At 34.0% G+C, this 27,330-nt stretch overlaps 1 protein-coding gene across 7 annotated transcripts in view; it reads right to left on the bottom strand.

Annotated features, from left to right (window-relative positions):
- Positions 1 to 27,330, bottom strand: part of LOC143237610 (poly(rC)-binding protein 3-like) — a 52,757-nt gene that overhangs the window by 14,717 nt on the left and 10,710 nt on the right. For 4 of the 7 annotated variants that reach the window (XM_076477051.1, XM_076477058.1, XM_076477054.1 and 1 more), the window contains 5 exons: positions 21,488 to 21,596; positions 8,320 to 8,343; positions 7,204 to 7,236; positions 5,767 to 5,922; positions 4,384 to 4,509 (listed from right to left, as the gene is read on the bottom strand). In XM_076477051.1, coding sequence (XP_076333166.1) covers positions 4,384 to 4,509; positions 5,767 to 5,922; positions 7,204 to 7,236; positions 8,320 to 8,343; positions 21,488 to 21,568 — 420 coding nt within the window. In that variant the 5' untranslated portion in view covers positions 21,569 to 21,596. Of the gene's footprint in view, positions 1 to 4,383; positions 4,510 to 5,766; positions 5,923 to 7,203; positions 7,237 to 8,319; positions 8,344 to 21,487; positions 21,597 to 23,717; positions 24,193 to 27,330 lie in introns of those variants that run through there. The other 3 variants (XM_076477052.1, XM_076477057.1, XM_076477055.1) reach the window with 3 other exon arrangements.

Genomic DNA, 27,330 nt, shown 5'->3' with positions numbered 1-27,330 from the left:
TGTAGTAGCCTTTTACATATCACCATGTTATTGTAGTCGTTTTATATACGTTTCATTGTCTTAAGAGTCTTTCTGTCCAACAAACTGTATATTTCTCAAGTTATTTACATTTGTTGTTTTTCTTTGAATTATTTTGATCACAAAGGGAGAAGAAAAAACACTTGAAATATCTAACAAGCCAAATGACTGTTTTATAATTGTGTTTAACTGTAAAAATTCGGCTGAACTGAAATATTTCTAAAAGTTTTAAAATAATTATAAAGGTTTGTAAATGCTCTATAACTCTTTATTATTATGAAAAAGGTAATTTTAAACGTTGATATGATATTCAATATAGAATATAAACTACATATTATATGAGATGATCATGAAAAAAAAAATTCTAGATATACGTGACATCACTTATACGTTTATACCTTTATACGTTTGGACACTTCTGGTTCCTAGAAATATATAATAATGCTAATCAGTAGATGACAGCAACGGTATTGTAATGGTAGTAACTTATTGTAAACCAAATTTATACATTCTACAAGGGGACTTTATGTATCGTAACTCACAACTTATAGGAATTTGATTTTTAAGTAAAAGCTAAAGCTGTCATAGTAACCTAACACCCAAAAAGAAAGTGACGTCAAGACTTCTCTGGGATTAGTTAGGTACAGAGTATTTCCTGGGAAACGAAGGACCTAAATCGGAGTGTTAAAGTTTTACAAGCTGAAACCTGAATTAACAGTTCTGATAGATTTGAATTTTTCCATAAAGATGCTACGGTTTAAATGACAGCTTGATAAGAGTGGATACGATGTGATGTAGTTACATCATGAGAACTATATAGTAATTTGGCTTTAAATAAATTGGATGTAGAATTAAACTGACTAAAAGTCTTTGGCTCTTGGATGGATACATGAACGATTTTATATGATACAGAATTGTTTGAACTGAAGATTATACGTAAGACTCTAATGGCCAGAATAATTAAAATAAATGCACGTAAATGTTCATTTGTGCAGACTGGTAATATCTCTGTTTAAAAAATATTATATACTCATATATGTCGTCAGTAACACCTACCGGCTAGTTAGCTATTCTCACCTAAAGATAAATTAGTGGTAGTAAATTACACCATTCATTGTTACGAAATTAGTTATATAGTTGCCTTGATCTTTCTTCAGTTATTGTTATAGAATTACTTCAGTCGTTGTTATCGAATTACTACAGTCATTGTTATGAAATTTCTTCAATGGTTGTTATGGGATTACTTCAGTTGTTGCTATAGAATTTCTTCAATGGTTGTTATTAGATTACTTCAGTTTTATTATAGAATTTCTTCAATGGTTGTTATGGGATTACTTCAGTTGTTGCTATAGAATTTCTTCAATGGTTGTTATTGGATTACTTCAGTTGTTGCTATAGAATTTCTTCAATGGTTATTATAGGATTACTTCAGTTGTTGCTATAGAATTTCTTCAATGGTTGTTATTGGATTACTTCAGTTGTTGCTATAGAATTTCTTCAATGGTTATTATAGGATTACTTCAGTTGTTGCTATAGAATTTCTTCAATGGTTATTATATGATTAATAATTTGATCTAATGTTGTATTTTGTTTGTTTGTTTGTTTTAAATTTCGCAAAGGTCACGAGGGCTATCTGCGCCAGTCGTTCCTAACTTAGCAGCAAGACTAGATGGAAGGAAAGATTCGAGCGCCCCAACCACCTGGCCGAACTCTTAAGGTTGGAAAGATTATGCTGCACAAAAATTGCCGGATTTGAAAGAATGTTAGTAAATCATATCGTATGTCTTCTATTTATAGTTCTGGACTTTACGATGTTGTGACGAACAGATCGGAGTAGTTTTTGTTGATGATGTTATTTGGCACGTTCTTAAGAAAAGAACTACACAGAGCAGGAGATACAGTACGTCAAGGCATTACCACAAACGTGTCATCATTAGAGTTAAGTCTTCAGAGATAAGATAGTGAGTGTAACGGACAAAGTTCTGCTCTCTCAATTACATATAAGTCAGAAAAAAATGAGCTTCAGGGATTACGTAAGATCTTGGGTTTAAACATGATACAAGGAGACACGAAAAATGATATTTTAACACTAAATTCCCATCGATGAAATCCATACTTCATTGTTCGGTTAAACACTGTTTTCTAAACTACTTAGAGACTATTAGGCTTATGGGTCCAAGTTGTTTTTGGCTATAAAGTCCAGAATAACATATGAGTCATGTGAACGATTTAAACAAAACTATCATCAGTATTGTAATTAATTTCATCAACTACATTGGAGTTCACTATGTATTTTGTTCCTCGTGAATTAGTCAGTGGTAAAATCCAAGGCTCGATTCCCGTAGAAGGACAAAACCTAGATAGCCTATTGTGTAGTTTTACCCTAAAATAACAATCACCAGGTGTATATTTTTACATAGAACATAGTTATTTCACCAAATCTGTATTTATTACCTCAAATCTGGTTTATATTGAAGTATGTGATTTCATCTCAACAGTTTTTAAAGAGGGTTTTTATTTATGTATTCCTGCAAATAAACTATGTGTGTGTTTGTCTTATAGCAAAGCCACATCGGGCTACCTGCTCAGCCCACCGAGGGGAATCGAACCCCTGATTTTAGCGTTGTAAATCCGGAGACATACCGCGGTACTAGCGCACAAATAAAGTATACTAATATTACTTTATAACTAAACAAAAAACAAAACTAATCAAACGACCAAATTATGCGGTGGTTTAAAGGTAACAGTAGCTGTTATTTTAAAATTATTGACTAAGTATTATATAATGGTTATTTCATTACATCGAATTACAATATTATAACTTGTAGTTAGTTCACTTAAATATTTAATACAGTTGTGTTACCACAAATGTGTAAGTTAAACAATGTTTACCTATTTTGTACAATACAAAATGAAGTAACGTAAGCAGACGGTTGCAAATTATTGTTCACTTAAATCATCTACAAGAAGAATTAATAACCTGGTATTGTTATGGTTGATAAACCCATGTTAATGTATGAAGTAATCTCACCAGGTTTTAACCCGGAGTGTTGTAGATCATATCAAACAAAATAACTCGTTAACTTCGTTGTTAGTAAATGAATGACATTTTTTAAAATGATGTAGTAACTTATTAATATGTACTTTATGAACTGTTTATTTCTTGTGTCCTAAACTGGTATTGAATCATGACTATTACACTGTTAAATTATTAGTTTGTAACGTAGCAACTTGAAACGAGAAACTGTTAAAACATACGTTGCTAATTGTTCATTTCTTGGATCATAAACCGGTATTAAAGCATGATTCTATTGCTGTTAAATTATTAACTGCTATACTTTCGTCGGATCCTTCGCTTTAACAGTTCCTTTATCGTCAGTTTTGGACAAACTAAGTAGGACATCCATGAATTTCCTTTCCTTTTTATTTTAACGTTTTCACATAAAACTTCACTTATTTTTTTTTCAACTTGTGAATCAGCACCACTTGAATAAGAAGTTACTCATTTAATCAATCTATAAAACCTCAGCAATTGTTGTTTTTTTTTTAATTTCGGGCAAAGCTACACGGGGACTATCTGCACTAGCCGTCCCTAATTTAGTAGAGAAAGAGAAGAGGGAAGGTAGCTAGTCATCACCACCAACCGCCAACTCTTGGACTACTTGTTTACTAACGAATAGTGAAATTTGCCGTAACATTATAACATCTTAACGGCTCAAAGGGCGAGCCTGTTTGGTGTGACGGGGATTCAAACCTTGGATTAATCACCTGGCCATGCCGGACACGTTAGTAATTAATATTAATTCCTTTTCACTTTGTAGTTTGTCAGTTATATAGAATTACACATACCATCAACTTTTAAAATGTGGGTGTATATGAATAAAAAACTGTTTTCTTGTTCCTTTACTAGCTAAACATAATTGAAGGCATTACGATACATGTTCTTTAGTAGCTAAACATAATTGAAGGCATTTCGATACATGTTCTTTAGCAGCTAAACATAATTGAAGGCATTTCGATACATGTTATGTTTCGTGTTAATAAGTACATTATTACAGAAACAAATATCAATATAATCTGTAGTATCTACCAGCAAGCCTAAATTATATAGATTCTATACGTTTAAAGCTTTAGACCACAGTAATTAAATAAACTGCCGATAAGCTACTAAAGGGCATATTATGTTTTCATTATACATATACTATAAATATCTTCTTATTTATAGTGAGAGAGAATATGAAAAGTTAACGCATACGAGGTTAAACCCGTTTTCCGAACATTACACACACGTAAAAACAAAGAAACTAAAATGAACAAAACACTTCATTGTTAACTGAAGTTTAGAAGCTAATTAACAAAACCCACTTCTATAATTTCTTTTATCTTCGATCCATTTTTGCCGATAATTGAGCCACATTGACTAGTCGGAACGATGAGGCGAACAGTTACCGGAGGCCTGGCAAGGTCAGTGTTAGAGATGTTGTGTAAGTCCTATAAAGGTTAAAACAATAATCTCAGAAAATTCACTGTGTGGTACAATCGAAGATTATGCAATCAAGACGAAAAAGTAAAACAAGCTTAAAAATAATGTTAGTATTTGAATAAAGGATTATCAGCTTCGGAAGATATCATGTAAATATAACTTCTGGAAATATATCATGTAAAGATAACTTCTGGAAATATATCATGTTAACAGATAACCTTCAAAACAAACTATCGATTGCAACCACCAAGACACAACAACACTGTTTTAATATTAACTGGCTGGGGCTATTTTATTCGAACAAAGATGAGTGATTTAAGTTTTAATTTGAAATAAACAAATAGGCTGTTAATAAAAGCTTTACTTATCTTTAGAAGCAGATGTTGGTTTGTTATCTATTCTACAGGAAAGATCACGAAATACTAAACGTGTAATAAAACTGTAACGCATAAACCATCGAAATCTTAAAATATTTAATTGTTGTTTCTGTTATTATACAAAACTTAAATCCGATACTTAAAATATTTGAGGCTATAGATGGCGAGTAGAGTACTACACATCCCACGAAACACTATGATATACCACACTGGTACCTAACAAAGTAATATATGACACTGAAACTGTCAAGTGGCTAGAATTTAATATAATGTACTTTGGAAAACATTTTAAACATAAAACTTGATGTTTGAAACTGTTAATTTCTAACATATATATTATAATTAGCAGATGGAGAAAAACAACTCAATAAACTGCTAATTTTAAAATTAACCTCAATGAAAATATTTTATTTTTTCCAAGCTGAATAAACTAACGATAAGGTACTCTAAAGTAAACATAAACAAAAGATAAGGTACTCTAAAGTAAAGATAAACTGGCGATAAGGTACTCTAAAGTAAACATAAACAAAAGATAAGGTACTCTATAGTAAATATAAACTGAAGATAATGTACTCTAAAGTAAACATAAATAGTTGATAAGGTACTCTAAAGTTAACATAAACTGAAGATAAGGTACTCTAAAGTAAACATAAGCAGAAGATAAGGTACTCCGAGTAAACATAAACAGAAGATAAGGTACTCTAAAGTAAACATAAACTGAAGATAATGTACTCTAAAGTAAACATAAACAGAAGATAAGGTACTCTAAAGTTAACATAAACTGAAAATAAGGTACTCTAAAGTAAAGATAAGCAGAAGATAAGGTACTCTAAAGTAAACATAAAAAGAAATAGAAACTGAGATATTGTACTCCAGGAGGCAACACACCTTTGAGATCTTGAAAGGTTTCAGAATACAGAAACGTACCTCTTCTAGCCTTTTAGCAACCAGAGCAAAGGCTTTAAGTACAACGTCTGTTATTCCTGTGACAGTAATGATACGTTCTGGACAGGAACTGTCTGAAATATTGATTTTGGCACCACTCTGATGTGTAAAAATATGTTAAACATTAATCATAAAATGTAAATTCTTCAACATGATTTACATGACTGAATATTAATATGATTAAACTGTTCTTGTATTGTTTTTTTCACTTGTAAGAACAGTAACACTCACACATATATATATATATATGCCCTTATTATATCTGAATTTTTAAGTTGAACACACGAGTTTGCTTATGATCCCATCCAATTATGATCCATGTTTAAAACAAATCATTAAATCACTCTCATGGGGGTTCTGAGTCCATTTATTTAAAGTTTAGTGAATTTAAGATACTCTATATCACTGTATCTTAACTGATAACATTAACTACCTTATCAATTAGTTTACTGATGTAATAACGGAATAAAAATAATGATATATTCTCTTCTAGCAGTAATGTTAAATATTTTAAAGAATAATTATCAAGCACACTTAACAATTTTAGTCTTACATTTATCTCGATTTGTATATATATATCTAATGTTAACTTTCTACAAACTATATATAGTTTATAAGGTACTGAAGTGTGTATTTTAACATTAATATTTAATAAAAATTTTACTTCATCTTAAAAATATATTTTTGTATACGAATATTTTTAAATCACTTGAAAAGAAATTAATCATTCACGGCTCAATTTGGAGATTTATTTTATTAGTATAACCTCTACTTGGATTATTTTTAAACGCATATCACACAAAGGTTGGACAAAAAAAGGAAAATAAGAACCGACTTAAATTTTTGACTATTTACTCATATCCAGATATAAAGTGGACTAAATTCTCAAGTGATTGGTTAATTTCTTATTTCAATGAACAATTAGATAGGTAACCCGTATTATTATTTAAACAAACGCTTTCTTTGTTTCACGCTAGATACCAAGGCAAGTGAAAGAGAAAAACGATCGCATTGACTTTCAAGGAGGTCAGATCATAAAAGTTCGATCAGTAGGTGAGTTAGTGGCTAAACTTGTAAACGATCATCATGAGTGAACTAGTTCGCCACGCTTTATGCTGAATTTTGTTCTCGAGACGTGAGGCCTAACTTTTCAGCATACCTTTCAGAAAGTTGCGGAAATCCTTTTATATAGAATTAAAATCAGTTCTAACATCCAAAAACGAAACCTTACTTTATTAAGCCACCTATATTTTTCTTTTGTCCAACCAGTGGTTTTTATAGTAAATATATCTTATTATATTTTACGCTCGTTAAACTTTTCACTTGAAAACAACCAACATTGTCAAAAAAAAAAAAAAATTATTATTTCTGGCGTTTTACCTCTTCTCGAATTTTCTTTATGTTGTCACCTTTCTGTGAAGAAACAAGTGTAGATAAAATTAAAAAAATAATAATGAAAACAGTTTAGAAAAGCAACAACATGCAAACGAAAGTAAGTTAATAATACAGTCCGAATACGTGCTTATTATGTACTTGCGAACATAATTAAAATAAGTATTTTGATCTATGAAAAATGTTTTAAATTGTAATGTCTTATTTAGTAAACAATCATCAATGAAACGGATAATTTGTGTATTAAGATTTGTTTGTTTTAATGCATTATTTCATTAATACGTAGGTATAACGTCTTTTTAAACGTTATTTAACATTGTTTTCGTGACGAACACTTAGGCCTAAATAAAAGAAATCAAGAAATAACGTGTTTTTTTGTTGTTAAGTACAAAGTTAAACAAACGGCTATTTGTGCTCTGCCCATCAAAGGTATCGAAATCTAGTTTCAAGCAGTGCAAGTCCGGAGACATACCACTGTGCGAGGGGGCGAGCAAAAGTAGCAATGAAAATATAAAAAAGTTAAGAAAAGAATATGAAAATACCGTTTCATCGATTTTATTAAATGCCGAATTTTTGAATATCAGAATTGTATGTCTGATGATATAATGATATTAATAACCGATCCAATAGCATATGTGAGATTGTTATTTTTTAAAACTCCCTCCCCACCCCAGTGGCTCAACGTTACGTATGAGGGCTAACTGACCTAAAACTCGAGTTTCCACAGCAAGCACAGCACACGTATTCAATTGTTTAACTTCGTGCTTAACGTCAAACACTGTGTTTATCATTATAGACGTCAACTACACAAAACAGAAAACCTGAAGTAACAGCTTTGCGAAAAAACGGCGACAAAAATATTTAGGCTGGACTACGAATAGTGGTAATCGAAACTCCATAAAACTACAACAATAACTGGTATGATAAGCAATACTTATCAACCTAATAATTTTGCTACTTTACTGTCTGGGCGAAAAACTGTTTAGTTCGAGATTATAGAAGTTATAACAGTCACGAGAATATTTTTCCTGTGAAATATTTACTTTTCACATTCTCTGAAGTAAACGACCTTAATTCAATGACAACATTAAAGAACTTTCCTACCTGTCCTATGATACTGCCAACTTCCTATAGAGTGAAAGAGAAACATAAAATGTAACTTTTTAAAAACACTTTTCAACCTCATTTCCATCTTCACAAAGATAATTTCAAGAAATATATCATTCTGAAATGTTTATAGTTGTGTCATTGTATTTCGAAGTACAGCATTATAAACACCCAAAAACAGATTTTTTATAAAAACTACAGTTTTAAACTATTAAAGTTGTTCAAAGAAATCACATATACTAAAACGTAAAGATATTGTCTTTTTTTTTTAAAGTTATTTTTATATATTTGGATAACGAAACGACCTTAGAAGAGAAGAATCGGTCTAGAAGAGTTCTATCAGTAAATGTTTTATATTTGTATACAAACAAATGTTAGTTTTATTACACTAAATAAATAAGGAAAACGACAATTTATTCACAAATAATCTGACTATGAAACATTTTTGGCCCGGTATGACCAGATGGTTAGGGCGCTTGAATCGTAATCTGAGCGTCACGGGTTTTAATTCCATACCAGAAGTTTGAAAAGACAAATATGCTAGTCTTTTCAGCCATTGGGGACGTTATAATGATCAGTCAATCCCACTACTCGTTGATAAAAGAGTAGCACAAGAGCTGGCGGTAGGTGGTGATGACTAGTTGCTTTTAATCTTACATTCCCAAATAAGGAAATATTGGCACAGATAGCCCTCGTGTAGCTTTGCGCAAAATTCAGAACAAACAAACTGAAACTTCAATGCATTTTTATTAAACTTTCACTGCACAATTTAGTTCCAAAATAAAGGGTTGTTTGTTTTTGAATTTCGCAAAAAGCTACTCGAGGGCTATCTGCACTAGCCGTTCATAATGTAGCAATGTAAGACGAAAGGGAAGGCAGTTAGTCATCACCACCCAGCGCTAATTCTTAGGCTACTCTTTTACCAACAAATAGTGGGATTGCCCGTCACATTATAACGTCCCCACGCCTGAAAGAGCGAGTATGTTTGGTGCAACAGAGATTCAAACCCGCGACCCTCAGATTACGAGTGGAACGCCTTAACCCACCTAACCATGACGAGCTTAAAAAAAAACGAACTTTAACTATTAATTTCAATGGGTTTTTTCCCCCAGTTACCTTAAATAGTTATTGCTAAAGTTACTTATATATAAGGTAAAAGACAACTTGAAAATTATATGTTTTTCACATCACTAATCAATGGTTTATATGCATTTCTACAAGTTCTGTGCCTAATTCACTAATCTATTTTGTGCTTAATTCAGTTAATTTATTTTATTCGTAAAACATTTTTAAAACTGATGTGAAAGTTGTCCAGTCTAATCAGTTTTGTTAACCAAGAAATACAATGAAAGAGCCTGAAAAATAACATGTTAAATAGCATGTTAAAGAACATGAAAAATAAGAAATGTAATTAATTTTTTCAACATGAATGATGCAATAAATTAATTATTATTGTTAGTATCATAAACGAAACTTTATTATCATAAGTAAGCTAGAAACACGAAACGTTTATTTACTTTGACCTTGATAATAATTCACCTCTTTTGGCCTACGTCTACTGGAAAGGAAACCTTATAACCTGTATCCACAGGGCTCTTGTTTCTGTTTTTACAATGGGCGCGAGGTGGGCATGTGGAGATCTAGATTTTGTAACTTATGAGCCGGCTTCAAACTTCGTTAGGTACCACAAAGCTGTTGGTGCGTTATGAGAGAAACAGACTTTGTGTGTAAGGGAGGATACTGATGAATGGCTGCCTTCCCTGTGGTAAGTTTTAAAAGTAGGAAAAGCGGCCGATAGCCTTAATAAGTTTAACACAAATAAACACATAACATTTTACATTGGTACGTCAGATCATCGGATCATACAGAATAGATCTTTCGTGTTACAGACTGGAAGCCCGGCATTGCCAGGTGGTTAAGACACTCGACTCGGATTCCAAAGGTCGCGGGTTAGAATCCCCGTCACATTAAACATGTTTGCTCTTTCAGCTGTTATAACGTGACGGTTAATCCAACTATCCGTTGATAAAAGAGTAGTCCAAGAGTTGGCGGTGGGTGGTAAGACTAGCCACCTTCCCTCTAGTCTTACATTGCTAAATTAGGGACGGCTAGCGCAGATAGCCCTCGTGTAGCTTTCCGCGAAATTCAAATAAAAAACAGTACAGATTGGACTTGTGTAAAATTCAATCTTTCTTCATATTGGCGTAAATATGATACTGAAGGCAAAGATATTTTGTTTTCAATGATACAATAATATATGCTTCCTGTTCATATTTGTTTATGATTTCTCTTTTCTTTCCACTTACAGATACAATACTTGATGGCTCTTCATGTTCTACAGGTCCCATGACTTGCGAAACGTTCTTTCTTTCTAGTATTATTACTAGAAATATATAATTATTTATAATTATAGTATCAAAGAAAAGATTGAAACGTATTGAAACAAAAATGAAATGTTTGCATATTATTCATTATAACTAAATTCTTATCAAAGCTAACTACCTGTGTTAAAAACAACAACAAAAGAAAACACAGTAATTAAAGTAGGTAATTCAATTTATATAGGTCTAACTAAGTGTATACAATTTCATACAGACAGTTTATAATGATTACAATGTATCAGTTAGTATCCACGTTTCTCCTAACATTTTCGGTCATAATGTCATAAGTTTCAATAGAAATGAACACTTCAGAATTCCCTTATCTTAGAAAAGTTTTCCTTTCTGTCAAATTAAAGCTGTAAGATTTTTATTTGTTTTTTTATTATTTTGGGTCAAAAATGTTTGTATTTAAAATATATATATGTTAAGTATGTCGTGTTTTTTATAACCATTTTATTTCACGCTATCATGTATAGTTATTTGTTATCCATAAATGAGTGAAGCCATGTATAGTTATTTGTTTATTCCTTAAAGTGTATTGGCTAACTTCTGTGTTAGTTATATTCCTTAAAGTGCACTACCTAACTTCTGTGTTAGTTATATTCCTTAAAGTGTAATGACTAACGTCTGTGTTAGTTATAATTCTTAAAGCGTACTGGCTAACTTCTGTGTTAGTCATATTCCTTAAAGTGCACTACCTAACTTCTGGATTAGTTATATTCTTTAAAGTGAATTGGTTAACTTCTGTGTTAGTTATATTCCTTAAAGTGCACTACCTAACTTCTCCGTTAGTTATATTCCTTAAAGTGCACTACCTAACTTCTCCGTTAGTTATATTCCTTAAAGTGTACTACCTAGCTTCTGGGTTAGTTATATTCTTTAAAGTGAATTGGCTAACTTCTGTGTTAGTTATATTCCTTAAAGTGCACTACCTAACTTCTGTGTTAGTTATATTCCTTAAAGTGTAATGACTAACGTCTGTGTTAGTTATAATTCTTAAAGCGTACTGGCTAACTTCTGTGTTAGTCATATTCCTTAAAGTGCACTACCTAACTTCTGGATTAGTTATATTCTTTAAAGTGAATTGGTTAACTTCTGTGTTAGTTATATTCCTTAAAGTGCACTACCTAACTTCTCCGTTAGTTATATTCCTTAAAGTGCACTACCTAACTTCTGGGTTAGTTATATTCTTTAAAGTGAATTGGTTAACTTCTGTGTTAGTTATATTTCGTAAAGTGTAGTGGCTAACTTCTGTGTTAGTTATATTCCTTAAAGCGCACTACCTAACTTCTGGATTAGTTATATTTTTTAAAGTGAATTGGTTAACTTCTGTGTTAGTTATATTCCTTAAAGTGCACTACCTAACTTCTCCGTTAGTTATATTCCTTAAAGTGTACTACCTAGCTTCTGGGTTAGTTATATTCTTTAAAGTGAATTGGTTAACTTCTGTGTTAGTTATATTTCGTAAAGTGTAGTGGCTAACTTCTGTGTTAGTTATATTCCTTAAAGCGCACTACCTAACTTCTGGGTTAGTTATATTCTTTAAAGTGAATTGGTTAACTTCTGTGTTAGTTATATTCCTAAAAGTGTACTGCCTAACTTCTGTGTTAGTTATATTCCTAAAAGTGTACTGCCTAACTTCTGTGTTAGTTATATTCCTTAAAGTGTACTGCCTAACTTCTGTATTAGTTGTATTCCTAAAAGTGTACTGCCTAACTTCTGTGTTAGTTATGTTCCTAAAAGTGTACTGCCTAACTTCTGTGTTAGTTATATTCCTTAAAGTGTACTGCCTAACTTCTGAGTTAGTTATATACCTTACATATTTTTTTACCAATGAATAGTGGAATTGACTGTTACAGCATCACAACCCTTCTATGGATTGTGAGTCGAGTTCCCTACCACTTAACCGTGCGAGGCAACTGTAAGTCTGATATATCATGTTAAAAATTCTAAAATACAACAAAAAAAAACAGCAACCCAGCGACGGCTTACTTAATTAGCCGTCCAGTTTAATACTTTTTATGAAATTGTAAGTTTTGTGTTCCATCGATGCTCTGCGTGTTTGTGTTTTTCTTACAGCAAAGCCACATCGGTGTGTTAACATTCAGCTCATATAAGATCCATTTCCACTTCTCTGTGTTTATAAAATACCCAAATATGCAGTAAATAACAAATAAAATGCGTTTGGAGCAATAAGTCCGAAAAATAAGGACAGAAAAGCGACTAACTGAAATACATTGTGAGTGAACCTAAGAAATAGACAATGAAATACATTCACCAAGTCACTTGAGGTTCCAATGGTGAAAACGAACTTCAAAGCTTCTTCTGTGTACAACTCAACATTTCACCGTCTTTTCCTTTTTCTTCTAAGTACTGAGATAAACGAGAACAAGCCCATTTATGTCTTTTCTTTTTCCTTTACACTAAAACCGTTTGTGTTCTTCAAAGAAATCCAGTGCTTCGGTCGGTGCGGTAACTTTTATGTAAGTGTATTGTCAGTTTCATTTTTCTCGATATCTGCTTTCGCGCATGCGCACATACACACATACCAAAAAAACTTAAATCTTGTTAAGCGATTCGTTAGTGATTTTCTTGGTTTTATTTGCACACTCAAAATGGCTGTCGTTATATTGACTGATGATGGTCCCCTCCTTGTCAATTTTGTTCAACCATTTTTTTAATTCTGTAGTTTTTTTTTATTCCAGTGACGTGTTTTGTCAAATTTTAACTTGCCATTTGAATCACTCAGGCTACTAATATATAATTCACCGTTTTTTTTTATATTGGGCGTAAAAGTGGATTTTTTTTATAATAGCCAAAAGTCTCGTTCAGTAATTAAGACAGTAATAACAATTCACGCTCATTCATCATAACACATATCTGATTACCTGTACTTAATAGCTATACCCTTTCAGTGATATTCTACCCTCTTTTAAAATAACGTGATAATAATGTCTAATTATCCAATAATTTAACGTAACATAACTGCTGACGGCTTAGTTGTTAGCGTGGAGAATTATTGACTAGAAAGATCAAGGTTCTAACAGAAATATGTCGCTGCACGTTCCGCACTTTCAGGTAGATGAGCGTCATAAGTGTAACAGTCAATCCTGCTACTTAATTAAAACTAGTTGCATAAGCGGCAAATATTTCCGACCGTCTTCCATTGGGTCAACAGTTTTAAATTAATAGTTTCTGAGTTTAACTTTTCTCAATTGTCGCAGAAGGAGTCGTTTAGATTGATAATACTATTAACGATAATCTAAATAAATTACGATTTTTACTCTCATTCAGTATGACGTGTTTCTCATTCGATCATTTTATATGGCTTTCTTTTAAACGCTCGTCCATGATTAAAAACTAATTTACTAGTTTTTGTACATGTCGGGCTGCTAATCCGAGGTTCCATACTTCGTGCCTCTTGCCGCAGAAAATAAAAATAAAATAAATACACTTCGCTTGAAGCCGTGGGTTTGTTACAACAGCGATGATAAAATTACACTATTTAATGAAATTAGCCCAAGAACTGGTGGTGGATGCTGTTGACTAGCTGCATTAAGTCTATCCTGTCAGCGCTAAATTACAGTAGCTATACCGCTGGTCCTCAAATAACATTAGGGCAGCTACGCAGCTGGTCCTCGAATAACATTAAGGCAGCTACGCGGCTGGTCCTCAAATGACATTGGGGCAGCTACACAGCTGGCCCTCAAATAAAATTAGGGCAGCTACGCAGCAGGTCTTCAAATAACATTAAGGCAGCTACAGAGTTGGTCCTCAAATAACGTTGCACGAAATTCAAGATAACAACACGGAAAAGCCTTTATTTTTTCTCTAAAATTATTTTGTTTCTGGGAAATAGTTAGTTAGTTAGTTATCACCGTTAGATTCCACCAAGGAACATAGGGCCGCAATCGCTTGCGGATTCTTCAACAGGTATTTAAGTGAGTAGGTTGTTAACTCGCTGCACCGAGCCGTCCCTAATTTAGTAGTGTAAGACTAGAGGGAAGGCAGCTAGTCATCACCACCCACCGCCAACTCTTGGGCTACTCTTTTACCAACGAATAGTGGGATTGATCGTAACATTATAACGCCCCCATGGCTGGGAGGGCGAGCATGTTTAGCGCGACGCGGGCCCGAACCCGCGACCCTCGGATTACGAGTTGCACGCCTTACGCGCTTGGCCATGCCAGGCCCATGCTGGGAAATACTTTCATTATTTTTGTGTCCAACTTGTGATATCTATTCATCCGTCTACTCACACGAGTTCCTATATCACAGTTTTGTGTAGGTTCGTTAATTTCTTATTGTATATATACATAAACCGTAACCATATCGATAAGATAGTTACATATACATGCTCGAAGTGTAATGACGTATTATTCGATAGAATAATTACACTGGTCAACAAAATTTTTGTTGCATTTATATCAAACAATTGGTATTACATAATTTCTTGCCCTGATTTCAGATCTGAAGTTAGTTTTTCCTCAGTGCTCTACTTTTTTTTGCAATCAAGGTATTTGAAAATCTCAAAATTTCGTCATCATCACATTGACGTCGTAGTCTATCATGAAAAATATGTGATAAAATATGTTATAAAACTCTTTAATATAGCTGGGCAATAAAAAAGAAAATGCAAGATAGTATAAATGTATTCAAGTTATTTATATTAATTCAATTTATTTATATAAAACTGATTAGTAGATAAGACATTTGCTACTATGAGGAGGGAAAGCTCAATTGCAGTCTACTCAGGCATGAATTTCCGCTTGTAGCTCTTGCGTTTGTGGACTGTCTCAGGGCATTCTCGTTTAATGCTCCAGCAGTAATCTGCCATCATATGTTTGTCCCATCTCCCTTGGTAACGCTCTTCCATGGTCTTGAGGTCCTGATGGAACCGCTTGCCTTGCTCGTCACTTATAGCTCCTGGGTTCTCAGGGAATCTATCAAGATGACTGTACAGGTAATGGAGTTTGACACTCATGTTACATCCAAGGTCGCGAAAAGCTGACAACATATTCGTTACAAGGGTTTCATAGTTGTCAGCTTTTTTTATTACCGAGAAAGTTTGCCATCACCGCCACAAATGAAAGCCATGCAGTCCTTTCCTTGTCGTTCATCTTTCTGGCAAATTCTTGATCACGCACAAGTGCACGAATCTGTGGTCCATCAAAAACACCTGTCTTGATCTTCTCGAAGGACAAACCAGGGAGCACAGAAAATATGTGTTGGAAGCATTCACCGTCAGTATTCAACGCCTTCATAAACTTTATATGCAAAAAAGGCTCGTTTGGGTTGAGAAAATATTTTACACAAACTGTTTCATCAAGCCCAGCATGATATGGAGAGGAGGAAATATGATCTTTTCCTCAAATGACAGACAATTGGATCGTTGACAATATTTGGCATACCTGCCTTCAGAGTCTCACGTATGGGCCACTCCTTCTGGTTCCAGTGCTTTTCTCGAGCTCGGCTGTCCCACATGCAAAGATAGCAGGGGTACTTTGTAAATCCTCTTTGTTGACCTAGGAGGAAAGTAACCATTTTGAGGTCCACACAAATTGTCCAGTTGTGCTCGTGGTATTTTAGTAGGTCAGTCACAGTCTTAATGACATTATATTCCTCTCGTAAATACACAGAGTGTCCAATTGGAACAGCTGCATAGACATTGTCATTATGAAGTAGAACGCACTTCAAACTTTGCTTAGAACAATCTAGAAATAATCGCCAGTCATTTGGATGGTATACTGGCATCCCTAATTCCTGGAGAAGACCTGAGATATTATGACAATAAACAAACATATTCTCCTCTGTAAAATATGGCACAAAAGCCTGCTCCCGATTTCGGAAGTATGACACTTTAGTTGTATGGCTCAGCTGATTCTTTTCTTGCATCCTGGAAGCTAACACTTCAGCTGCATTTTTGGAGAGACCCAAATCACGCACAAGGTCATTCAACTCTGGCTGGCTAAACTGTTGAGGAGTTAATGACTGTGGGGTCTCATAAGAAGGATCGCCAGATTCTGAAAGTATTTCTTGAGTTTCATCAGCAGTCTCTTGCTCTTGGTCACTACCCACATCTTCAGATGGAAGAAATCCTTTAAAAACTGGGATTGGGAGCTCATCAGAGTGCAGAGTAGGTCGGATTGCTGAGGGGATACTAGGATATGAGATTTTGTGTCTGTTTTTCTTGCCAATGCCCTTTGTATTGACCAGACAAAAATAGCAGTCAGTTGTGTGGTCCATCGGTTCTCGCCAGGTCATGGAATTCCGAAAGGTAAACCCTTACGTTTCCCTTTTGTCCAGTCACGCAGCATTTCCTCGCAGTTATGACACACAATATGTGGGGCCCATTTCTTGTCTTGGTCACCAAGAGCAAGTCCAAAGTACGCTTTATAAGCACGCCTCAGAAATGATGTTATATTACGCCTTTGACGAATAAGCGTGAAGCATCCACAAATATAACAGAAAGCGTCCGGCTTGTTCTCACATTGACGTCTCCTTGTAGCCATGATCAGATCTGAAACAAAATCTAAACAATTTTAATATCTCTGTTGATAACATAAACGTGTAAGTAATTAACACGTTTCCTGCGATGGGACCCACCGGTGTCCCACTATTGTCTTACCTTTAACTAAGTTGCAGGCAAGAGACAAGTGTAACGACAACCTCACGTTATCATAGCTCATGCAGCACTGAAGCTGACAGATGTACAAGAGCATCGCAGCAGTTGCCGGTTTGCCAATATAGGCATCGCAGGAAACGTGTTAATTTGACCACAAACGGCTAGAATGAAAAACTTAAAATTGCATTAAAACTAGAGCATGTAGAGCTGAACCGTTTTCATATTTGAATTTAGCAGGTCACAAAGGGTAAGAATAAGTAAAAAAATCTTATGCAACTGAGATTTCGAAAAAATTTGTTGACCTGTGTTATTTACGTAATTCCCTCAGTTATTTAGTGTTAATCCTAGCTGCTCTTTGCTTTAGGGCAAATTTTCATTAGTCTATTTGCTGTGTTCACCACGAAGAATCGAAACCTGGGCTTTATCGTGCAAGTCCATACATTTACCGCTGTTTCACTGAGGTCCATTGATTTTAAAATGACATTTAATTTGAACTTAAGTGCTTAATATATACCAAGTGTTACATGCGTAAATTATTGGTACTGACTGGTATTTACCGGTTGGTACCTAGTCAGTTTTGGTACACGAATGACACACATCAGTATGTGTGGTTTATAACTGGCAAATACTAGTGTATAATTGGTCCAAGTTGATATACTTACTTCAAAGTGTTCACAAATGCATGTCATGCATACTCACTTCCCCCTAGTGGCAAAGCGGCATAGCTACGGACTTATAATACTAAAAACTGGTTAGTCTGTTGTGTAGCTTACCTTCAAATAAAACAAAAGTATATTATATTCGCTAATTTGCTATAGCTGTTAACTGTAAAGATGTGTTTGGTATAAATTGATGTAATTAACTAGTTAACGTTGGTAGACATGTGGTAATTGTTGGGATATGACTAGTGACTATTGGTATGTAATACTTTGTACATATGTATGTTAACAGCTATTAAAAGCATCATACTACCTAGAACCACTAAGAGATGTCAATACGTAGTTCTAAGGCATTCTATTTCATCATGGCTATGCTGGTATGCATGTTCAAAGTCGTTTTAATGTTACTTATTGATCCCTCTGTGAAAAGACACTCAGAGTATATAACATATATAGTTTGTGTATAGACTACACAACCACGTGGTATTTGGTATAAAATATTATAATTTTATGTAAAAAGTAATTCATGTCAAAGTTAACACAAATATTCTGCTGTATAGAGACGATACCAGTTGCACTAATTAAGATTTTAAATACAAGTTGATCTGAGCTTACAGTTAGATAGTATTCTTAAAACTACAACTTCATACTCTCTTCCGTTGTAAGTTAAATATTTCATATATATATAATTAACAACACAACCGAATTAAAAAAATATACGTCAAATGTGTCGTTTACTGTGCAGGCTAGAATGAAAATAAAAACACTCAAAACGTAGAAGTAAGTCTTTGAAGAACTATTGTTAGAGAAAGAAAGTTCGTTTTATAAGATGGTTTATGAATTATTTATTTGTTTAGTTTAATATTACTGAATTATTTAAGGAGAGCAGTATTTAGTTCTGTTGCATGAAGATCAGAAGGAGAATATGAAAATAATACGTGGCTTCTGTACGAAAATCAAGTTATTTTATTGTATTTTTATTAGTGAATAATATGAAGATAGGAGTCACTTTAAAACTGAGCTTCAGATAAATAGAGGAACTTGAAATACATATTGTTGAGTCTGAAGCGAAAGATTTGGTTTCGTTTTTTTTAAAATTTCGCCCAAAGTTACACGAGGGCTACCTGCGCTAGCCGTCCCTAATTTAGCAGTTAATTATTAGAGGGAAAGCAGCTAGTCAGCACCACCCATCGCCGATTCGTGGGCTTCTCTTTTACAAAAAAATAGTGGTATTGACGGTCACATTATAACGCCCCCCACGATTGAAATGGCGAGCAGGTTTGGTGTGAGGATGATTCGAACCCGCGACTCTCAGATTGCGGAACTTCAATTATCTTTATGCGATCTCTTTTTTTTAAAAAAAGCAACTAGCAGAATTTTTCTTCCAGACTTAAAACTCTTGCCCAGTTTGTTTGTTTGTTTTTTGAGTTTCGCGCAAAGATACACGAGGACAAACCTGTGCTTGCCGTCCCTAATTTAGCAGTGTAAGACTAGAGGGAAAGTCATCACCACCCACTGCCAACTCTTGAGCTACTCTTTACCAACGAATAATGAGATTGATCGTCACATTATAACGCCCCTACAGCTTTAAAAAATGAGGCAATGACAACAATATAATTAAAATTGCAGTAATACTTTCATATCACACGTGGTGTCGTCGTCGTAAGCTTCGTTTGTCCTTAATAAACGTGTCTTCAAGTTCTAACCTAAAAAACTGGTAAAAAACAGTGGAACTGTCGAATGTGTCGCGGATGTAGATGAAAGTAAAGGTTTGTATTCTTTATTATATCATGCTCAACGCCTGTACACAAAATTATTGTAGTTTGTTACGGGTACTAAGTCTTTTATATGAATTTGACAGCAATGGTGTGACATACTTTGCCAAATTATTTGTCTTATCTTTACGTGTTGGCGATTTTATGTAATTCATTTATTTCTTGACATTAATTTTAACACCACTCTCAGTCCTTTAAATGTCAACTGTGAATAATTATTTTCTGATAAAAAATTGTTATTTATACATGCTTGCATATAGTTAAATAAATAAATAAATAAACGAAATTATATAGAATGTTTTTACTTTGTAGCATGACTCTGAAGAGAAAAGTTAGATTTATCTTATTTTAACTAATTTATAGGAGTGGAGATTATGTTGAAAGTATTTAACAATAAGTATGATTTTGTATACTTTTGTAATCATATCGTGATATGAAGGTAAATTAGAGAGAAGTCGACTCTTTTCTCGCGCGTTGGAATATTTATGTTTGACTGATTAACGGTCAAATCGGAGACCTCGATAATTCAGGTATAGTCATTCCTAATGTTGAATGTTATGTATTAACCAGATGTAAAGCAGTCAGAAAGGTTTTATCTGGTTCTATGAACAAGAGTAATTCTCTCTCGCTTGTTTTAAGCGGTATCGCCTGGAACCGTTGGATCCACAATCTCCGATGTTATTAGATGTCGCTATTTAAATTATTGCTATACTAAAAGTTGTTTTTAAAATTATTTCATGAAAAGGGAAGACCAGTAACATTCAATTAGAACAGGCGTTTAATAATGAGGACTATTAACTGTGTTTATTTCAAGTGAAGCACAAAGTTACACAATGGGTCATATGTGCTCTGCCCACCACGGGTATTGAAAACAGGGATGCAGTTTTTCCCCGTGATGTCACTAATGTCAGTATGTATTTCAAGTTAATTTGACATGATAGAACTATCTTCATTAATTAATTAACAAGTTGCATTATAGTTTTGACCTGTATAATTAGTACACTTTTAATCAGACTTTCAAGCAAAGCTATACCAGGATAGAAAAATCTATGGCTCAGGTTCCAGGGCTGAAAAAAACCCCATTAACAATATAGTTCTTCCCACCTTGGGAACGTGGGTATGTTGTAGAGTAACAGTTAAAGTGACTATTGACAATGGTGGATGTTAAATGTCTGTCGATTTTCGAGACTATTAGTTTAACATTATTGACGACCAACACAGGCTTTATACCAACAAATATATAAAGTATACAAATGAAAAAAATTATTCAGTATATACAACTATTAATTGGATATCTTAATTATACTAGCAAGACAAGATTAGCTTCTTTACAACCAATCTTATTAGGAATTCGTTAGACTGCAAGCTCTTTCATTACATCTGGTGACCAAGGCTGTCTTTGCGGTAGACATCTGGATTTTGGAGCTGGTGAACTAGATTCAAATACATGCGAGACGTCAAAATATTTCCCGCATTATCAGCTGTCATTCTCAGTTGAAATCAATCCCTTAGGGTAGATAATAGGGCACTGCTGATTGGCTGCTTTCCGTGTGGCTAACAGTTCAAAATCAAGGATAATGGCAGAAAAGCATAGTAGCTTTACCGTAGATAAAATACAAAGTTAATTACATTTGCCACTGCGGCCTGTTATGGAATATTATTTCACGGTTACCTAAGTTATTCACAATAATATATGACATAAATAATTATATCTAGGCTACTCACCTTGCCTTGCATGATCGATCGAATAGTAAGGGTAATAGCAGAAGGATCGTAGGACAAAGTTTCGGATCCTACGGTGGTCATAGTTCAAGCTGAGGTCAAAGGTCGCACGCTGTAAAAAAATTAAAAATCGTATGTCAGATAAACTCACGTATGGATGACAGGATAAAAATACGAGATATAAGTAGATGAAGTGGTGGTCTTATTTGGTACAGAAATCGCTGGGCTCAGATAACGGAAATATAATACAGAATAGGACCAACAGGAACGAGTCTACACATCTACCAGGTGACAACAAGTACGTCCGACATCTAGACACATTGCCAAGCTATGTTGTTAAGACACTTATTGTAACATAACGCGTCATATTCATATATATGTATATACAGTGACGCAAACGGGGTGTAAGATCACATAAAAATACTGTCTTAGGTAAAGTGTATATAAAGATGGATCGTGTGTGTGTGTGTGTGTGTGTGTGTGTGTGTGTGTGTGTACGTATATGGGGCTACAGCTATGAGATGTGAAGATGAAAAACAGCATATCGAACGTGTCGTACGTATAGGCACTAATAAATATCAAATGGTTTATTTTGTTTATTTTTTAAATTTCACGCAAAGCCACACGAGGGCTATCTGCGCTAGCCGTCCCTAATTTAGCAGTGTAAAACTATGGGAAAGGCATCTAGTCACCACTACCCACCGCCAACTCTTGGGCTACTCTTTTACCAAAGAATAGTGGGATCGACCGTGACTTATAACGCCCCCATGGTTGAAAGGACGAGCATGTTTGGTGTGACGGAGATATATAGAATGTTAATGGAGATATTGTGGATATGATTTACAAGTAAATACATAGATTTATGGCACTAGAATATTGTATAAATAACATCGGAAAGTTCGTGTGGGTTAATATCACACGTCAATACAATATTTAATCTCCAACTATGAAGAGAAGTTTATGTACCTGAATTCGATCAGAATTTAAGTGTCCAACAAATATTGTTGACAATAGCCTAGTTACACGTGTCTAATAGCTTTTATACTTGTGTTTATTTGTAAACTTATTAAGCACAGCTCAGAACGAATAATGGTTGGTCAACTTATTTGTCTCGAGCTTATCGAAATTTCCGACAGAAACCTGATTTAGAAAGGTGAGCCGAATCACAAGATCATATCATATCATTTTATTCCCTGAGATGACGCTATCGGTTGATTTCTTCTTTATTCCATGAGCTTCAAAGTGGTTCATCTTGAAATTATTTTCATATATTCAAAACTGATTCGGCCTGTGTAGATGGATAGGGCGCTCGAGTCGTAATCTGAGGGTCGCGGGTTCGAATCCCCGACGCACCAAACAAGATCGTCCTTTCAGTCGTGGGGATGTTATAATGTTACGGTCAATCCCACTATTAGTTGGTAAAAGAGTTGGGGTGGGTGGTGGTGACTACTGCCTTCCCTCTAGTCTTACACTGCTAAATTAGGGACGGCTAGCTCAGATAACCCTCGCGTACCTTTGCACAAAATACAAAACAAACAAAGATTCAAAACATTTTTCTGCATCTTAAATCGGTCAAAATTATAATATTTGAGTTATCTGCGTTGTGTTTTGCACCGTTTTTCGGCGTTATTGCCTGAAAAAAATAACATAGTGCATCTACCTTTGGGTATTTGCCTTATCATTGTATAAGGAGACGTCTTATCCTATTACACTATGTAGCATAAATGTTGTACATGGATAGTATGTATTATTTTTTAATTGCTTATGTTGTAAAAGTACAGAAAATGGCCATTATTCTCTTCAAACTTTTGTGACCTGAATAATGAAATTTAGAAATTAACCTATTTTCTATGTAAAAACAAGCAAATTTTTACATTTTCATTAACATCAGGTCTGAATAAAACAACATACGAATCAAAATATACAGGTATTTATACTAAAGTTATACAAAAATGTTTAGAAGTGAGTAGTTTTTTCGAGATTTGCGACTGTAATGTAAATCACTTTCAAGTAACAGCCCCCAAATATAGTCTCCCGTCATAATCAGTGATGTCACAAAAGTATATTAGTCTCCCGTCATGTTTTTGTTATGCGCTCCCAGGTCACAAAAGCAAAGTTTGAAGAGAAAAATAGGTCTTTTCCATTTGCTTTAGTCATAAGCAACTGGGATATAACACTTTCTGTCCAGGAACAAGAAAAAGTAAAAATTTTGTTACATAGTGTTATAACTCACATTGAGTGGTTTTGATTTAGTTTGCGAACTCCTCTCAAAGTTTCTGAGCTAGAAGGACCAATCTTGGCAGATGGACTAGGGGTAGCCCTGGGAGAGGAGAAGTTGTCTCTGTGACAAAGGGATGATGAAGTCCAGGAGTAGGTTTTCTGGATCGCTGAACCCGAATCTGGCACCAAAGTTTCTGTTTCTGGCTCCGTTTGGGATCCAAGAAACGTTTGGTTTCAAACTGTATTCATACTCCGACTCAAAAGCTAGCGAGACTACTCGTGCCACACGTGCTCAGATACCAGATGCGCATGTTCTAATGGGGGCTGTTTTCGACTAAGTAACCTCCTAGGCACGGCTATAGAAGTAATAATGAAAAAGCTTCATCGGTGCAACGAATCCTCTTGGAATCAAAAGGGAAACTTTTGAAGTCTACAGAGGAACACGGGTGTTCGATACTCTTTATATTTCAGGTATTGGACCAGTCTGACTATCAAGAAACATAAAAGATTTATGAGTAGACTTTATGGTGTACAAAGGAACCGAGATGAACAGACTAGTTCCAAAGTTTAAAAATGCTTTAGTTTTTTGTTGGTTTTTTTTTTTTTTTTGCTAAATAACAGTAGATAAGTATTCTGGGCTACAAAAACAGAGTATAAGGCCTAACACGTCATACAACTAGCACGTGATACAGCTTAACGCGTGATACAACCTAGCGCGTAATACAGTTTCAACACGCTCGTCAATTCCAGATGTGGACGTGTATAAGAGTGACATTTTAACTCGTTATTCAGTTCATTAACCAAACAAAGTCTCTCTAACGGTTGGTTATTCTAGCTGGCTGGCTACCTTTCTTTTGGTCAAAAGTTCAAAAGTAAGGACGGTTATACTTGAACATATGGAGTCTCTTACTTGACGTATCTGGATATAAAAATATCATTCAACTGTGAACAGAAATGTACCCCAGGATGGTTAAGGATATTTTAATGCTTGGCGCTTTTATATCTTTGTTCTTTCCATTCTGTTTAAACGAAAACCAAACTTACGTCTTAGGGTTTTAATTTATAGCAGTTATTTCTCTATTGCCACCAGTGGTCAAAGTTTAGATGATGAATTTATTTAGGTGTTTGTTGGCATAATAATTTGAATAAACTAAACAGCTGATAATTTAAATAGTTTAAAAAAGATGAATAACATTACACTCGATTTCGCTGAGAGCGGTTTGTTTCGTTTCGAATAAAGTACAAAGCTATGCAATGGGTTATCTGTGCTTTGCCCACCAAGGGTATCGAAACCAAGTTTTTAGCAGTGTGTGTCCGTAAACATATCACTGCGCCTCTGACAGGGGGCGTTTGAGAGAGAGAGAGCTATTTCTAGGTGACTAAATTGGCAAAACTAACATAAATAGAAATAACGGACGGTTAAGTTTGGTTTGGTTTGTTTTGAATTTTGCGTAAAGCTACTCGAAGGCTATCTTTGTTAGTCGTCCCTAATTTAGCAGTAAAATACTAGAGGGAAGGTTGCTAGTCAATATTAAAAATAAAGTTCTGAATTATCAACCTCACATTACGGTCAGTATTAAAAAAAAAGTTCTGAATTATCAACCTCACGTTACAGTCAATATTAAAAATAAAGTTCTGAATTATCAACCTCACATTACAGTCAATATTAAAAATAAAGTTCTAAATTATCAACCTCACATTACAGTCAATATTAAAAATAAAAGTTCTGAATTATCAGCCTCACATTACAGTCAATATTAAAAATAAAGTTCTGGATTATCAACCTCACATTACAGTCAATGTTAAAAATAAAGTTCTGAATTATCAGCCTCACATTACAGTCAATATTAAAAATAAAGTTTTAAATTATCAACCTCACATTACAGTCAATATTAAAAATAAAGTTCTGAATTATTAACCTCAAATTACAATCATTATTAAAAACAAACGTTCTGAATTATTAACCTCACATTACAATCAATATTAAAAATAAAAGTTCTGAATTATCAGCCTCACATTACAGTCAATATTAAAAATAAAAGTTCTGAATTATCAGCCTCACATTACACTCAATATTAAAAATAAAGTTCTGAATTATCAGCCTCACATTACAGTCAATATTAAAAATAAAGTTCTGAATTATTAACCTCACATTACAATCAATATTAAAAATAAAAGTTCTGAATTATCAGCCTCACATTACAGTCAATATTAAAAATAAAGTTCTGAATTATCAACCTCACATTACAGTCAATATTAAAAATAAAGTTCTGAATTATTAACCTCACATTACAATCAATATTAAAAATAAAAGTTCTGAATTATCAGCCTCACATTACAGTCAATATTAAAAATAAAGTTCTGAATTATCAGCCTCACATTACAGTCAATATTAAAAATAAAGTTTTAAATTATCAACCTCACATTACAGTCAATATTAAAAATAAAGTTCTGAATTATCAGCCTCACATTACAGTCAATATGAAAAACAAACGTTCTGAATTATTAACCTCAAATTACAATCATTATTAAAAACAAACGTTCTGAATTATTAACCTCATTTTACAGTCTGTATTAAAAACAAACGTTTTGAATTATTAACCTCACATTACAATCATTATTAAAAACAAACGTTCTGAATTATCAACCTCACATTACAGTCTGTATTAAAAACAAACGTTCTGAATTATTAACCTCACATTATAGTCAATATTAAAAACAAACGTTCTGAATTATTAACCTCACATTACAGTCTCTACACAGAGTTTTTTTTAATCTTTATGTTCTCTTGACTCAGTCTCTTTTCCACGAAACACGTTATATGATAAACAGTGAACCTTCTCTGGACTTTACAGTACAGAAGACAAAAGCATGAAAGTTGCTGAGCTGCAAAAGTAAGTCAGGAAGTCCAGAAATAACAATATATACCAGTCACACTGGCGGATTGCTTTGCTTACATTTTTGTGCATAAGTGTAATAATAGTTAGTTTGGCAACTTGACAAAATGTCAGCAGAGCTATCGACTTCGGGTTCATCTCCACTTTTATTGTTTACAGATTTTAAAACACACTATTAAACATGGGATCGGGTTAGAGGAAATAGTTTCAGTCAGGAATCTTCTGAAGGCATACATTATGTTTGAGAAATTATAAATGCCCCAACTGTCGGTTCGTTAGTCTGGGTACAAGAATAGAAGCGTTAGGGTAGAAGAAGCCTAGACAGAAAGATGTTAACACATCTCAATTTTAACTACAACAGTATGGAATAAGAAGGTTTCTTTGATAATTATATAAAAGAAATCATAATTTGTATATTCACTCATACAATACAACCAGCCACCCGATATGACAGTGATAAGTCTATGGACGTACACCATTAAAATTCGGGATTCGATTCTGTGCAGTAGGCCCAGCAGATAACCCAGTGTGACTTTGTTCTAAGAAAGTCCCTCTTGTGGCACAGAAGTATGTCTGCGAACTTATACTACTATAAACCAGGTTTTTAGCCATGTCGGCGTTATAATGTGATGTTAATCTCACTATTCGTTTGTAAAAGAGTAATCCAAGAGTTGGCGGTTGGTGTTAATGACTATCTGCCATCCCTCTAGTCTTACACTGCTAAATTAT

This window comes from Tachypleus tridentatus, chromosome 13 (assembly GCF_004210375.1).
Source record: "Tachypleus tridentatus isolate NWPU-2018 chromosome 13, ASM421037v1, whole genome shotgun sequence".
NCBI lineage: Eukaryota > Metazoa > Arthropoda > Merostomata > Xiphosura > Limulidae > Tachypleus > Tachypleus tridentatus.
Note: the sequence above shows the minus strand (reverse complement) of the source record. Positions and strands in the feature narration are given on the sequence as shown.